The sequence below is a fragment of the Ictalurus furcatus genome, chromosome 13 (assembly GCF_023375685.1).
Source record: "Ictalurus furcatus strain D&B chromosome 13, Billie_1.0, whole genome shotgun sequence".
NCBI lineage: Eukaryota > Metazoa > Chordata > Actinopteri > Siluriformes > Ictaluridae > Ictalurus > Ictalurus furcatus.
The window spans coordinates 19,299,567-19,317,089 of record NC_071267.1 but is presented as its reverse complement, the minus strand read 5'-3'; the positions used below and the strand labels follow the sequence as shown (position 1 = coordinate 19,317,089).

The 17,523-nt window shown below is 37.2% G+C and overlaps 1 protein-coding gene across 2 annotated transcripts in view; it reads left to right on the top strand.

Annotated features, from left to right (window-relative positions):
* Positions 1-6,929: 6,929 nt before the first annotated feature.
* Positions 6,930-17,523, top strand: part of LOC128616730 (testican-2-like) — a 55,689-nt gene continuing 45,095 nt past the window's right edge. Inside the window, exon 1 of one of the 2 annotated variants that reach the window (XM_053639507.1) lies at positions 6,930-7,376. In XM_053639507.1, the coding sequence (XP_053495482.1) occupies positions 7,238-7,376 (139 nt within the window). In that variant the 5' untranslated portion in view covers positions 6,930-7,237. The remainder of the gene's footprint in view (positions 7,377-17,523) is intronic. The other variant, XM_053639508.1, reaches the window with a different exon arrangement.

The following is a 17,523-nucleotide window of genomic DNA, read 5'->3' as shown; positions in this document are numbered from 1 at the left end:
TCTCTGTACTGAGAAAATTGTTGACTTGGCACTCATATATAATCAAAGTCTAAAGGCAGTTATTTAATTCCATCAGTAAGCTGTTAAAATATGACTGTATACCATGATTCTTACGTAACTGTATCCATCTTTCTGACATTAGAGCAATAGATTAAATGCAAGTCTTTTTTTAATTACTCTTTCCCTCAGGCTTTGCAGCGTCCATCGATCAGATGGAAAGTGAGGAACTTTTTTTTTTTTTTTTTTTTTTAGCAGCTAACCACAAACTGAAAAAAGTATTCCCATATCTGGAAGGATGAATTATACAGATTTACAGCTTAATGTACAAATACCTTTGAGGAATTCATGAAAGCATCTTACAAAAATAAGTGTTTAGAAACGTTTATTGATGCTCCAGCAGTTTGCTTAGGCTTCCATTATGAGTGAGTTTGGAGTAAATGATTTTTTTTGTTCTTTTCTCAATACAGAGAAATACTGTATATTGACTGTATTGTAGATGCAATACATTGTGATTCATTAAGTTTAACATTGTGGAACATATGCAAAACAAGTTAGTTCCTGTTATCACTTACGTGCTACGAACAGTTTTGCTACAACGGCTTAGAGTACAATTGCTACGATAGCCTTAGGATTGCAATTGTTTTGCACTCAAGTCTCCATCATTGAACAGTTGATAACTTCAACAAAATAGACTTCATGTTAAAATGAATTAACTAATGAATTCAGAAATAAATCTAATGCTTATATTCATAAATTGCTCATAAGATCACAAGTTCCTAGTTACACTTTTGCACTTTTTGACCATATAGTACACAGTAGAAGCGAATTTATTTATAATCACACTATCCGTTGTCATCCAGATGAGGATGGGTTCCCTTTTGAGTCTGGTTCCTCTCAAGGATTCTTCCTCAAATCATCTCAGGGAGTTTTTCCCTTGCCACCATCACCTCTGGTTTGCTCATTAGGGATAAATTCATGCATTTTAAAAATGTATATCTTATTTCTATATTTCTGTAAAGCTGCTTCATGACAATGTTCATTGTTAAAAGTGCTACGCAAGTAAAACTGAATTGAATTGAATTTTGTCCTGAAGACTTTCCCACATTGGAAAACCTAAAGGAATAACTTTACCACTGACTATTACAAAGTTCTGACAAAATGCTAAATAAAGGTTTCCTCACAGATTCACCATATCTACTTGTTAATCTACTTAATCTACTTGTGTGCAGTGTTTGCCAAGTCTCTGTGTAAGTTGTTACTATGCAAATAACAACATACATTATATCATATTAGTAAGAGTGTGTTAATATCAACATTTAATTTGTCTTGTAGCTGGCACTGCTGTCAGACCTGCTAAAAATTTTATTAATACCATCTGACACCTTCTGAATCAAATTCAACAGCTCTGTAGTATAATTAGTCATGATTGCTGCTGGGTAAAATTCACAGGAAAATTGAAAACGCTAAGTTGGTATAACAAAACCCCTGATCAAATTACAGTGAGCTACAGAATTGTTAGTTGAGGCAAATATCAGAATATTGATTAGAAAAAAAACAAAATGTTGATCTTCATAACATATGCAAATGGATAATACAATCTATGATTTACAATATCCTTAGGTTTTTGCAAAAGCTATTCTAAAATCCTCACCTTTCTCCAGAGGGAATAAGAGTACATTTTTATATGAGAGTCTACAAGTGAGAAACATGAGCCCTTTTTGAATTTGTAATTATCCGAATGATTTTCTGGTACATAATAATACGTTGATAACAGAGCATTAATGGATTTGTGCTCATTAAAACTGTTGGGGTTTAGAGGCTGTCAGAGCAAATTCAGGAGAAATAATTATTATGTGGGTGGACTGTAGCAAGGTGCTGCCGTTGCTGATGATAGTGAGGTTTTGAGGTGTTATTAGAGAAGTAGGCTTAAAAGGTTGCAATGAGGTGCAATCGCAGTTATATTTTGTTCACTCTTACGGCAATGATTATTTGCATATGAACTCAAAAAGCAAAGAAAAATTTGTCTCAGAGAATCTCCACAGCTGAATGTCTGGTTACTTAAAATGATAAAACACTGCCATGATAATATGCTGTAGTTCAACATCAAGTACATACAGTGCTGTGGAAAAAGTATCCTGAATTCTTCGGTCTTTGTGCATATATCATACTACATTGTTTCAGAAATTAAAACAAATTCTGTGTGAAGACAAATACAGTTTTTATTTATTTATTTAAGTGGCCGACCTTCCAAAATTCCATCAAGAGCACAGCAACAACTCATCCAGGAAGTCACAAAAGAGCCAGGGACAACATCAAAGGACCTACAGGCCTCTCTTGCATCAATAAAGGTCACTGTTCATGACTCCACTATCAGAAAGACACTGGGCAAAAATTGCATCCATGGAAGTGTGGTGAGGTGAAAACCACTGCTAACCCAGAAGAACATTGAGGCTCGTCTGAATTTTGGCAAAACACACCTTGATGATCCTCAAACCTTTTGGGAGAATGTTCTGTGGACTGATGAGTTGAAAGTGGAACTGTTTGGAAGACAGGAGTCCCGTTATATCTAGTGTAAACCAAACATAGAATTTCACAAAAAGAACATCACACCTACGGTTAAGCATGGTGGTGGAAGTGTGATGGTGTGGGGATGCTTTGCTGCTTCAGGGCCTGGGCAACTTTTGTTGAGGGACAACTATAATTGAGGGAAACATGAAGTCTGCTCTCTACCAGAAAATCCTAAAGGAGAATGTTCGGTCTTCAGTCTGTAAATTGAAACTCAAGTGCAACTGGATTATGCAGCAAGACAATGATCCAAAGCATAGGAGTAAGTCCTAGTCCTAGAAGTAAGTGAAAGACTGATCTCCAGTTATCAGAAGCGTTTGGTTGTAGTTATTGCTGCTAAAGGTGGCACAACCAGATTTTAAGTTTAAGGGTGCAATTAGTTTTTCACATTGGTGATAGATGTTGGATAACTTTTTTTGCTTCAATTAACCCTCCTATTATGTTGGGAAAAGAAGTTACAGCCAGTATGTTATGGGTCAAAATGACTTTCACTTTTTAAATACACACAAAAACAGCAAAGAACAGCCTAAAACAGTAAACCTTTAATATGGCTTGTCCAAGATAAGCCATAAGAAGAAATATTTGCATATAAGTTCATGACCCTAGATGAGGAAAAGTAAAAAAATAAAAAAAAATTCAAAGAGATAAAGAGAGATTAACCAGTATCCCAGATGTGGAACTGGGTCAAATTGACCCATAATAGGACAGTAAATAAATAATAAAAAAAAATCTGTACTGTGTGTTTACTCAAGTTGCCGTTGGTTTATGTTGTATTTCGTTTGAAGATCTAAAACTATTTAATGTGAGATAAACACAAAAACGGAAGAAATCAGCCAATCAATCAAGTACTTTTTCACAGCACTGTAAGTCACTTTATTTTCTGTAATTAAATTAAGAAAGATTCCAAGCTGCACTGCTCTGACCATGTTCTGTGCAAGTCCTCCTTCACTCCTCAGCATAACTCCTGTTTCTAACTGAAAGTGTTTATTTGATTTATATTACAAGCTTATATCTTATATGCTTCAAGACTTTTGTGTTTTACTCACACCTTGTTTAAAGTCGCGTGTGTGTGTGTGTGTGTGTGTGTGTGTGTGTGTGTGTGTGTGTGTGTGTGTGTGTGAGAGAGAGAGAGAGAGAGAGAGAGATAGTTGTAGATGTAACTCAGCCTGAAGTCCTAAGAGTCCTAAGGCCACAGGCTTGTTCAGCTCTAAACTTCTGCTCTGTATTCATCTCCTACAGTCATTCATCACCAGTTACTCATCACCTACACGCTCATTCACAAATCACTGCTACAAGCTTTCTGCAGTGCTGTGAAAAATATAAAGACATGTATAGCAATGAGGCATTTACTGTGTTAAGCTTCATGTATGATCCATTACAAGTAACCAAATGGTCAGATATTTTATGATAAGATCTTAAAAAGAAAAGAAAACAAACTAGGCAATTAAAAACTTCGTTAAATTTTTGATTGTGAGAAATACTGACTTGTATTCCCACAATATAGCCATTATAGCTGACTTCAGTATGTTTGTAAGCTCTTAACAGGGTTTAGAATCTCACAGTTGTAATACCCCCCTCTTTACTCCCACCTTCCAACCAGACTTTACTGCATGCAAAGCAGTACAGCTTTTAAAATTACTAGAATCAAATGCATTTTAGAAGATGGGTTAAGTTGGATATTGTATATTATTTGTATGTACATCACCAGCTTTATCCTTCTCTCCTTACTCACTAACCTGACGGTCATGCAGGTTTCTCCTTTATAACATCAAAAGGCTCCAGCCTTTTCTAACCACAGAGACCACTCAGGTGCTTGTCCCTTTTCATCTTGAGATTGGACCACTGCAACTCGTTCCTGGCAGGTCTGCCCCTGCATTGCAACTGATCCAGAATGCAGCTGCCTGATTCATTTTCAACTTCTCCAAGTTCTCCCACGTGACTCTGGATAAGGGTGTCTGCAAAATACTATAAATGTAAATGTAAAAGTAATGTTTTTTGAATCATTAAAACTGATATTGGTCTAAAATGATCTCTTAATGGGGGCTTACCATTAATAAACAAACAGCTAAACCAAGGCCCTGTTCTTCATATATGTGTTATTGAGTTTGCTGGATTGGATGGTTGATGATTTGACATGATTCTGGATTTGTCCATTCTTCAAGGCTGTTGATGAAAGGTCTATAACCTCAAACTCGGCTTGAAGCAAGCCTGAGCAAGGTGCAATCCAAATACTGCCCTGTGTGCTGGGATTTTCACAAAAATCTTTGTGGACAGTCTGAATTTAATTACCTCAATGGGGACAATCTGGAAACGTACCCTGACCAAGAGGACGATGCTGAAGATGTGTCAGTCTTAGCTCAAAGAAGCATCTAGGTTTCTGATATCTATGATTATGTAAATATATCTAAACATAAATGTATAACAACTATACTAATCCAGTTCTCAGATATGTTTTAAAAACCAAAGTAGCCCATTTGTTAAGAAGTGTACAAATGAACAGGATTTAACACTAGGCTTAATCTGTGAAAAAACACAAACAAGGCGATTTCAGATGTACTGAATATACACACAGAACACTGACACAGATACTCTCAGGTGTCTAATTTTTCTTTAATTATTAATTTGACAAGATTTAAACCACCATGCTGTCAGCCTTTGCATGCTGTCATTACAGTGTCCTTATGAATATTTATACAGCTTCAGTTGAATTGCTGTCTGATCCAGCGGGAAGAAGCATTATTGATTGAATGTCGTAATTATACCTTATATATGTAGATCATATTGACTAACCTTATTCCATTCGAAATACCTCTTTGAAACCATCTTCAAATTGTGGATTATGTGAATTTATGCTTGCTTGTAATTTATAGCCAGACCTCATTAATTTGTTTTTGATGGTACAAGTATTCGCTAAATCACATTTTCACCTAGATATTAAAAGTCAAGAAATCATAGCATGTTTGCTGAAAAAAATGAGAAGCAAGGGATTTGTACAGATAACATGGATTAATGTGAGTTAGATATTGCTTCCTGTTTGTAGTATATACATTTGGAAACTATGTGTAACTGCTTATCTCCTATATTTAGTGCCATCAGTGTAATAACTGGCAAAGATAATAAATCTCTTTCATATTTCTACAATCCTGAGGTGTTGCTCTTCTCACCTCCAGTCCGGGAGTCCTATTACAATACTTTCAGACTGTCAAGATTTCTGGATGAAGTCCTTGGGGCTGTAGCAGTTCTCCTAATAATGTTATGACTAGATTTTCTTTTTAGTTGGGTGGTTATGGGAGCTTGTTCTAATAGATCCATACACCAAGGCAGTTTACATACATACATACACTAAATGTGTAATATCTGAATTTATGTTGTCATTCTTTCATCATTAATTACTGCTTTATCCTGGTCAGATTCACAGTGGATCTCAGACACTGATCCTCAATGGGATGCCAGTACATTGCAGGGCACCAAGAACACTTATTCACACCTATGTGCAATTTAGTGTAACCAATCTACCTACTGGCATGTTTTTGGGAGGTGATAGGTAACTGGAGAACAGAGCGGAACCCAGACAGACACTTGAACATACAAAACTCCACACTCACAGTAACCTGAGCTCCGGGTTGAAACAGCAATACATGTTAAACCTCTGCATTCTTCAAGGTATAATATACACTGTTCAGCCATAACATTACAACCACCTGCCTTATATTGTGTCACCAAAACAGATTTGACCCTGTTGGGGCATGGACTCCACAAAACCACTAAAGGTGTGCTGTGGTATCTAGCAGCACTCCAAGACGTTAGCAACAGATCCTCTAAGTCCTGCATGTTGGTTCTGAGCCTGTCAACGGTTCACCGGTTCTCCTTCCTGTCTTCTATAGCCATCACAATTTGGCCCTTGTCAAACTTGCTCAGATCCTTACGCTTGCCCATTTTTCCTGCTTCCAACACATCAACTTTGCAAACTGTCTGTTCACTTGCTGCCTAACATACCCCACCCCTTCACAAGATAATTATTGTTATTCACTTCACCTGTCAGTGATGGCTGATCGGTGTATTTCTGTAAACACAGCAGGATTATGAATGAGGCGTCTGTAGGTGGGGAGGAGAGTGAATACGAATAGTATAATTTAGCCCAAGAATTCATTGGAATCTGGAAAACTGGATGCAGATGTCTTGGCATATAGGAGTGCTACAGTATATTGATCGTACATCTATGAACAGAAAGATAGGAAGGGCGTGTGTTGATATTGCCTTTGTTGATTTGATCTTGCAGTAGCATCTAAGAGAACGGCTATTAAATTATGTATCGTTGCTTAGTTTATATTATTGCTAATACTGTACATGATAGAAGTAAATCTCTCTCTCTCTCTCTCTCTCTCTCTCTCTCTCTATATATATATATATATGTGTGTGTGTGTGTGTGTGTGTGTGTGTGTGTGAGAGAGAGAGAGAGAGAGATAGAGACACACACACACACACACACACACCTCTACTTGCCGCTGAGCTCCTGCCTGAAGACATCATTATCCCTCACTGTTTAGAGAGCAGTGTGTATCTGTGCTCTAGGACGATAGACTGACGGACCTCTTTACTCCACACACACAGGGTAGATGGCCGGTTTAAGGAGTGCATTGCTCCCCCATGTCCTGCTCTTCGTGCTGGCGGGATGCTGCGGTGTTCAGGGCGCTGTGCGGAGCGGAAAAGAGCCGGACAACACCGGCGGCAATTTCCTGGAAGACGAGCAATGGCTGTCTACTACCTCCCAATACAGCCGCAAGATAAAGCACTGGAATCGCTTCAGAGACGTGAGCTCGTTTCTTTTACATGTGTTCAATCTATTACAGGCTTTAGGACAAAATAATAAATCCATGGCACATCCCTGTTATGTTCATCAGGAGGAATGGTGTGTATGTCTAATGAGCAGTGAGTGATTTGGTAACTTAGACGACAGCCTCTAAATTCACCCGTTATCGATAGGCTATATATTTATTTATTTATTATTTATTTATATATGTATTTTTTTTTTTTTTTACATTTTTTTAAAAAAATTTTTTACGTGAGTAGTCTTTTTGTTCGTTTAGTTACCAAATAGCCTTTTTGGCTTAGGCGAACTCTCCAATTTATTTTGTTTTAAATTAGACAGTCATTACTGTAAACTAGTTTATTCAGTAGCGTTTAGTGCTGATTTGAATGCGCGTGCGCTGTTTCTCTCAGGTGAGTTACTCAGATCTGCCTGGTAGGCTACACATATTAATGTCTACCTCTCTCACTCGAAACATTTACCTGTCCGTCAAACCGACTGCCGTTTTCTTTGGATTTAAACTGTGAGATTATATTCTGGACCCTACTCTTTCACCTGCCAATAAATTAGAAATTCAGCTTTGACAGTGGTCGATTGTCGCCACGCCCGAGTCACAAAAAGACACTCGGCTTGTTATCATGAACAGTTCTATGCAAAACCGTTTACTACTCTAATAATAAAACAGTAAGGGCTAAGTGCTCATCCGTCCCCATTCCTGCGTCCAAAGACGTACTAAATAGTAGCTATTTTACAAAGATCACACTACTTTGATTAGGCTACTTGATCAGACATTTTAAATTAACATTTTCCCAATTAAAGTTCCTGTAATTAGGAATATATTAGCAATGCTAATTTCTTCCCTTAAAGCTTTTTTCAGATTCTAAGAGTGTAGCAATATCTTAGATAGATAGATAGATAGATAGATAGCACAGTACAGGTACTCAGCAATGAAATGCAGTTGATCATTTACCAGGTGTGCAAATAGTACCAATGTGCAAATGAACAATGTGCAGGTCGAATATATATATATATATATATATATATATATATATATATATATATATATATACAGTAAGTAAATAACAAGGGTATGGGCAGTGAATATGCCCTGCTGAAAAACAAAATAAAACAATAGAAACCATCACAGAAATTCTAATGGTTTCCACTACAAATACCATTACAAACCATCAGCTAACCATCACCATTATTGGTCCTTAATGGTATAGACACTAGACATAACATGCCACTAATAGAAGAGAATAAATTGCCACTAGAGACCCACAGGGACCATTATAGTTTCCATGAAAACCAAAACAATTCCCATTAAAAAATCGCAAATTCTGTTAGGGTTTCTATTTTTTTTTCAGCAGGGTGTGCAGTAGCTATTGTGTACATAACAATATGAGTGGTATCTAATCTAGAAAAGCTCTAATAGGCTCTCTCTCTCTCTCTCTCTCTCTCTCTATATATATATGTATTTATAATCTAAAACATCCCTGCTTTAAAAAAACACACACAAGAAATATTGTTTTACATATTAATTAGAATTAGCTAAATGATTTCCAAGAGTCCATTCATTCTTGATTGAGTTACAGATCCAGGATATATTCAGTGTGTAATTGAATGAATTATTGTAACCTTATTACATATTTACCAGTTGTGTCTAGATGACCATGGCGATCATTGTTTGTTGTTTTCGTGCAGCTAGGTTAAATGGTCTATTAGGTTCATTAAATCACCGTTAAACCACAGCCTTTCCTCGAGGTCACCTTACAGGAACCTACACCAAGCCCCTGTAGAATTTATTTAAATCCCATTAGAAACCCATCAAACATGTCCAGAATCAGTCACAGGTCATCGGTTAAAACGTTTTCCTTTTTCATTGTCACATTAACCACTATGGAAAATACAAACCCCACAGCTATTCATTTCAAATAATTAGAAAAAAAGGCACCAAAAGAATCTGTAATGCTTTCCATATTTTATTCAAGCATGCATAGAGTATTGGCCATTAGTCTGCTCACAAATGAGTAGAGGGTGTTTCTGTGTAAACTCAAGCTCATTAGAGATTTAAAATATAGCAAGATAGTAGCTGCAGGTTGATTGCGGGCTTTGGTAACTAATCATATTGTGAGCGTGGCATGATTGAAATTGAACCAGGGCAGCTTTGCTAAGCCAGCAGGGATGAGAAGTATTGCTTCACACGGACGACATCTTCTTCCAAACAGGGTTCTTGATTAGTGTCTGTATGCCTTAATCAATATTTATCGATTGCCACATACCTCTGCCTGCACTGAGAAGGAGTTTTATAATGCAGTAAGGATAAGGCCACGTATGACTGCATACACGCGCCTCTCTCCTTCACTGATACAATGTTTTCTTCCCCCAAATCACATTGTTTGAAAAGGAGGGAGAAAAATGTCAGCCGAAGACTCAGCTGCTCCCCCAGGAGCTGCTGTCCGCTTGAGTTAGAGCCTGTGAGACACATATTGGTTTATTTATTTCATATGAGTTTCTCCTTTGATGAGACAGCAGGATGCCTGAAGCAGGAGCAGGAGCAGGACAGGTGACAGGTGAAGGGAGACACACAAGGAGTGAAGCTGTGGGGGAAAGCAGGTGCTGTGTATTAGCAATCTCTGGCTATATAAATATAAACACTATTTCTGCAGGTTGCTGCTATTACTGCAGATTAAAATGGACAGGTTTCTAATTGTGTTTATGCCATCATAACATCGAACATAATTATCTAACTTACTGTCACAGTTTGATCGCACATTATTTGATCTACTTTTCAAAAATGATAAAAAAAATTATTCAGCGTCAGAGCAACAGTTCAGTTCATCATGTTTTTCAAGCTTTCCTTTCACCAGAATTCTTTGTCTGGTGAGCAGAATTGCCTTCTCAGATAAGGACAGATACAGTGACACAGCATTAATGTGTCCAAAATAAGGATGATTAGATATAAGAAGCCAAATGAACCAGATCTTGCGCTACAGATTCTGCCGATCTCCCTGCCTGCCTTCATGAATTCCAGAAGATATTTTGAACTTACGGCCAACACATGTTCACATGCTGTGCTTTATATGCAAAATGTCTTCTAAAACATTTGAAATAGCATTCATGAGATACCAGGTGACAGGTGAGGGGAAGTGATGCAGTGAGTCAGGGGTCTCAGCTCCAGTCAGGCTACTGAGTTGTAATTTATCGAGTGGACCAGTGAGGAATAAATGGTTTGACGGCTGCACTAGTGAAGGATGAATTATCCTGTCATGTTGCTGTAGGACCTTTTCATCTCTGTGACAGTACACTGTTTGCCATTTGATCTGGATAAGATCATCACCCAGGCAATATGATGAATGATCAATATCATGATGTATGAACATCATGATCCACTTGCAGTTTTGTGCATAAAATCATGTGTCAGTGATTTTTATTGATTGATTTAATTAATTAATACATTTTTAAGCCCATTCTTATTCACTTAAACAAGCAACTGATTCTCTTTTTGTGCTGTTCATGTTCTTCTCCCTTGTTTTCCACAAGTAAATAAATATTTTCATAACATGAAATATTATGCACCATGGTGTAAGGCACATCACTGCCTCAAACACATATTTGAAAAACATCTGAAAGGGAATACAGTTTTTTTTGGAAGAGACTATATCGTGAGTTTGCAGTAAAAGGATCAATGGAAACTGATAACTCAGAATGTTCTACATTGCACCATAAAATGGATACTCACAGTAAGCTAGTGCAAACCTCAATAAAATGTGATACAAGTGCATATCAGGATTTGTGAAGGTGTCTCGTCCTGATTGCAAACGAACTCTGGAGCAGTTTTCTTGTGGTGAGAAAGCAATCTGACCCAACGGACCAACAAACCAACCTGTATAGCAATTCATGATGGGAACTACGTTACGTAAAAAAGCGTGGTCATTTTGCTAATGGCTCACAACATGAATTGCGGTTTACCTTGGACTAAAGTTAAAGACGAGGTAAAATGCCTCAATGAAATTTGGTCTGATGACCATATCTGAACAACTTACAAAAAACGCATAAAAACACCAAGGTTTTCAAGGTGTTTAGTGAGCGTGTTAACGAGATGGGCCTTAATCACTCAGTTGAACATATAAATTAGATAAATTATTATAACTACAGTAAAAAAAAGTAAGCCACAATAAGCGCACGGCGCTGCTATCTATCCATCTTGATGAACCCTGGAACATAAACAGACGCACACTGACCAATGAGAGGACAGATTACTCACCTGTGATTTGCATAAACACATTTTTGTACGCTTTGAAATGTTGCCTAGTGAACTGAGCCAAGGAGAAAATACAACATTGTAACAATTTGAGTCCCAGGTTCGGAACAAATCACTGATCTACAGGTCTGAAAACACCCTAAGATTCTCATTTTACAGAACATATCACAAATCCTGTGACCTTGAGTTAGAAATTCTAGATGCATAAAAAAGGTCTTGGATTCAAAATGCCCTGGCTAACTGAAAACCTTCATAGACATCATGTGTGATTCAGCAGCTCCATATGAAAGGTTGTTTTGTTGTTTGACTTTATGTGAGAGCTGAAAGAGCCGAGAGAATAAAGGATGTGGTAGTAAAGGGTCACAGAGGTAACCTAGCTGCTTTTGTGTGGTCTTTCTGAGCAGGTATCTCTGCATTGCCTTCCCTGTAGCAGTCAATTAACTGATTAGATGGAGGATAGTGGTTGTTGACACACCGGACATGTGTGTCTGTGTCCTTTGCGTGCTGATGGAAGTCATTTACCCAGCTGCCCCCCCACCCACCTCAACAACTGCTGATTTATTAGTCACCATTCACTAACCACGCATGGCATTGACAAACGTATAAACAGAAAACCTTCAGAACCACAGGATTCAAACATCTATCTAATGATTTCAAATTTCCATCCATTTGAATAGTTTATTTTTCTCAACTCCCAGTTCTGAGCTTTTCAGAAGTCTCAGTTATTGCTGTGACCCTTGTGGGAAGCATGTTTATTGGATCAGATGAGCTGTGTAACTGCATCTTGTTTGTCTGCTGTGCTTCTTTCACCACAGAAAAAGCGAACAGAATGTAATCCTTCTGCTGGTTTGAGATACGCTTTCATTTGTGTAGCATGTGAAGGCGCAAATCCCAAAGCACAGAAAATAGGACAGCAAATATTAACTGTTTGCTCTATTAAAATACGAACTACTTTGAATATTGCAGCACTTGTGAATCTTTAAACGACAGTCGTTGTTTTCATTATATGTAAATTACTCCACATCAGAAGCTCATGTTCTCCCCACAATATAAGCATTTAGTATACTATATGCACGAATGTCTTTATGATGCATTGAGTGATGCATAGCTGATTAAAATATATTGCAGTGCTTTTCTGTTGGATTTCATTACTCTCATGTGCATTCAGATAATGTTCTTGTGAAAACCCTTACATGCAAAATTCTCTAGCCAACAATCATAAACTGTGAAAAACATATTCATTTGCATATAAATGTAATTAACAATCGCTGGGCCATGCAGCAGAAAACATAGCCTAGCCCTTTAGAGATAATTAGATTAATCTTGGATTTAATTTCAGAGAATATGTAAGGATTGATCAGAAATGAATTGCACATAGAAGTTTTTGACACTGGTCTAGTCCATTCATAGTCAGGGAATCATTTTTCACTTGTCAAAGGTTTTGGATGGCATTTATTCCTTGGAGCTTTCAATTCTGCAGTTTAATTTAGTGGAAACAGACGCAGTATGATTAAAAAAATTTTTTTTAAAGCATGAAAACGTTTAAAATTACTCCCAAAATACCAAAGGCTGAATATCAATGTGGCCAGACAAATGATTGATTGAATGGATAAATTGCATCATCTTTTTGTTTAAAGTGTAATATAAGTTTCATTTTGGATTTTTTTTGACATACTGTAAAAGTACAATATCCTCCACTAATATTGGCACCCTTAGTAAATATGAGCAAAGAAGACTGAAAATTGTCTTTCTTGTTTAACCTTTTGATCTTTTGTTCAAAAGATTCACAAAAAACACTCTGCTCTCATGGATATCAAACAATTGCAAACAAAATGCAGGTTTATCCTTTTTAAATATATGTGTGCCATAGTTATTGGCACCCCTATGAATTCATATGAGAAAAATATATTTGAAGTATATTCCAATTAATAGTTTACATTTTTTAGTACACCTGAGTGACTAGGAACAGGAAATTGTTCAACAGGAAATTGTTCAACCATGACCTCCTGTTTCACAGGGGTATAAATTTGAGGTAACACATAGACCAAATTCCCTTAGTCATTCATAACAATGGGTAAGACCAAGGAATATAGCTGTGATGTGTGGCAAAAGGTTGTTGAGCTTCATAAAATGGCAAGTGGTTATAAGAAAATAGCACAAGCCATTTGGCATTGGATTTTAGATAATGGTAAATAAAGTCTAAATAAAAACATGAGGTATAGAAACAATTAAACACAATCAGTACTGCTGCCTGTTCTGGTTTAAATTATAATGAAGGACTGTTTCATTTTGGTCACATTGACCACATTGCATTGATTTATGGATTTCTTAAACGTGTTCATAAATTTGTATGAGATATACAGTGGGGGAAATAAGTATTGAACACGGCAATATTTTTTTCAGCAAATATATTTCCAATGAGGCTATTCACATGAAATCTTCACCAGACACCAGTATTAACTCAAGAAATCTGGAAATATAAAGAATTCACAACATTAAAATCCATAAGTGAAGTTATGTGTAATAAAGTGGAATGACACAGGAAAAAAAGTATTGAACTGGGCTAACTGAAAATTATTTAATACTTAGTGGAGAAGCCTTTGTTTGTAATGACAGCTTCAAGACACTTCCTGTATGAAGAAATTAATCGGCCGCAGTATTCAGGTGTGATTTTGGCCCATTCTTCTAAACAAATTGTCTTTAAATCTTGTTCGATTGGATTCAAGTCAGGTGACTGACTGGGCCATTCTAACACCTTAATTTTTTTCCTTTGCTGTATGCTTTGGATCGTCGTCCTGCTTGAACGTCCACCCACTTCTCATCTTCATCATCCTGGTGGATGGCAGCAGATTCTTCTGAAGAATCTTCCGGTAAAGAGCTCCATTCATCGTTCCTTCAATTATATGAAGTCTGCGAGTACCATGCGATGAAAAACAGCCCCACACCATGATGCTTCCACCTCCAACTTCACTGCTGGTATAGTGTTTTAAGGGTGATGTGCAGTGCCATTTCTTCTCCAAACAATGTGTGTAGTATGACAGCCAAAAAGTTCAATTCTGCTCTCGCCTGACCAGACTACACTCTCCCAGTATTTCATAGGCTTGTCCAAATGAGTTGTAGCAAACTTTAAACGAGTTTCGACATGCCTTTTCTTTAGTAATGGAGTCTTGCGGGGTGAGCGTGAGCAGTGGAGTGCATTGCCTATTGTTTTCTCTGTGACGATGGCACCTGCTGCCTCCAAGTGTTTCTGGAGCTCTTTCCGAGTGGTCCTTGACTCTTGGGCTACTCTTCTGACTCCCTGGTCAGAAGTCTTGCGAGATGCTCCTGTGTGTGGCCGGTTGATGACGGAGTGATGTTGCTTCTCCTTGCAGATAACGGCTCCAATGGTGATTACTGGAAGATTCAGAAGTTTTGAAATACGTCTGTATCCGATTCCATCAATATGTTTTGTAACAATAACGTTGCGAAGGTCTTGGGAGAGCTCTTTGCTTTTACCCATCATGAGATGTTTCTTGTGTGACACCGTTTTATAGACCATCAATTTACTAACCCAGCTGATATTAATTTTTTTTTATATTAATTTTGCACAAATAGGAGGTATAATTACTTACGGATTTCATCTGGTTACTTGCCTTACCTTGCCTTGGAGAACTGCTTTTCCTTAGCATGTTCAATACTTTTTTCCTGTGTCATTCCACTTTATTACACATAACTTTATTTATGGACTTTAATGTTGTAAATTCTTTATATTTCCAGATTTCTTGAGTTAATACTGGTGTCTGGTGAAGATTTCATGTGAATAGCCTCATTGGAAACTGAAAAAAATGTTGACGCGTTCAATACTTATTTCCCCCACTGTACATAAAGTTGTTGCTCAGTAAGTATATTTAAGTTTAAAGAATGGTTAAGACTTTTTAAAATTGATTTTCTGATATCTAATTGATTTCATGAATCTGAGCCGTTATATTGCAAATTAAAAGTGATCAAATTAGCATGTTTGGACCAGAGATTAATTTGCTCGCATATGCACAATGATTGTTATAATCAAGTCAAGTCAAGTAAAATTTTATTTATATAGCACATTTAAAGACAACAGTAGTTGATCCAAAGTGCTGTACATAACATCATATAGCATCACATTAAATGGCATCTCAAGACAAAGAATGAAAATACATTTTAACAGAAGATTTAAAAATAGCTAAAGATGGCGCGGACCTCATGTGAAATGGGATGCTGTTCCAGAGTTTGAGACCAACCACAGAAAAGGCGCGATCACCCATTGTTTTAGTATGACAACGGGGGACAGATAGAAGAATTTGATTACAAGATCTTAGCATTCTGGTAGGATAGTAAGGGTGAAGAAGGTCAATAATGTACTATGGAGCAATATTATTATATTCATAAATAAGTACTTCTGAACTTAACAGGAAGCCAGCAGGAAGCAATAATGACAATGCCATCTGCATGCTGAGTAACCTGGCCTCAGGTGGAAGTTAGCTAGACGTCAGCATGTTTTATGGGCAATATCCAGGCATGGATCTGAATTCATTGTGTGACGACAGCAGAAACAATGCACCTTTTTTTGCTTCTACTGCTGCCAATGAAGGCACCACCGGTGCACTCCTGGTTTTTATTCATGCTGTCCTTTTTTTTTTTTTTTTAAAAGCAAATTTCTGAAAACATATGCATCAGATCTGACTGATCAACAACAGGTTTGTGTACAGAAATCTTATTGTAATGTACAAAAATGTAATTTCATGTGGTTATGCAAAAAAGGTATATGCCAAAAAAATCAAATGAAGTTATAAAGAATAATATTAACATCATAAGCAGTATTGCTCAATTTAGATTTTTTTTTACTCAGATTCCCCAGTCAGCAGATCACATTTACTTTGCAAGTGAGCCGTGTTTGTAATTAGTGTGAACAGACCTCTGCTCTGAAACCCAGGTGGCACATCATTATTATCCTCATCATATGAATGATCAACAAAACGATAGGTTTGTCAGACAATGCCTCATCGGCAGACTGCTAAATAAATGAACTTGCAGCACAAGATTATTTGCTCTGTAGTTTGGCTGGCAGCTCGTGTGCTGTTCCGAACTGGAAGGCAGAAAAAAGACAGATGCACAGCTTTGTGTTTGCGGATATTAGAGTCATTTCTGTGTCAAGGCATGTGTGTGCCGGGAGAGCAGTCAGCAGTGATGAGCTGTTAAAAAAATAAGAATCATTTCGATATGCCCATTCCAGTAGTGTTTGCATTATCATGTATAGGATATCTGATCTAGCATCACATGAAAGTGGTTTGAAAATATCAGATTTTTTGTGCTGATACAGTTCCAAATATAACTGCTACTAGTAATATGAACCCAGCCATAAAAATAAGGAAATAGTCAAATGCAATAAAGGAAAATTAGTAGGGAATGATGGAATAATGTAAGGAAATTGGGGAAGGGACTGAACTGTAACTATTGTTTCCTCCGACAACCTTTTTCACAACCTTTTTCATTTTGCAATCGCAGAATTAATACAAAATCAAACAAACTCTGCAATATTCGGAGGAGCTTGCAATTTTTCAACATGACAGCAGATTTTCCACAGATTTGGGCCAAGACACATCATGTGCCGTCATCACAACACGCATTCAGCCAAAGCCCTCTGCAGTTCACGTGCTTCGAACACGAGTACAGCTAAAAGGTCACATTTATCAACAGACATCACTGCGAAAGGCAGTGCCAAACAATTTGCAATTTTGCCAATTCAAGTAGTTTTCTGCAAAAAAAGTACAAAAACTCGGCAAGTTGCATCACAAATTTTTTAAAAAGCCACAGCAAAATCGAGCATTTTTGGCTGCAACAATCATAAAATAAATCCTATACGGACTGATAA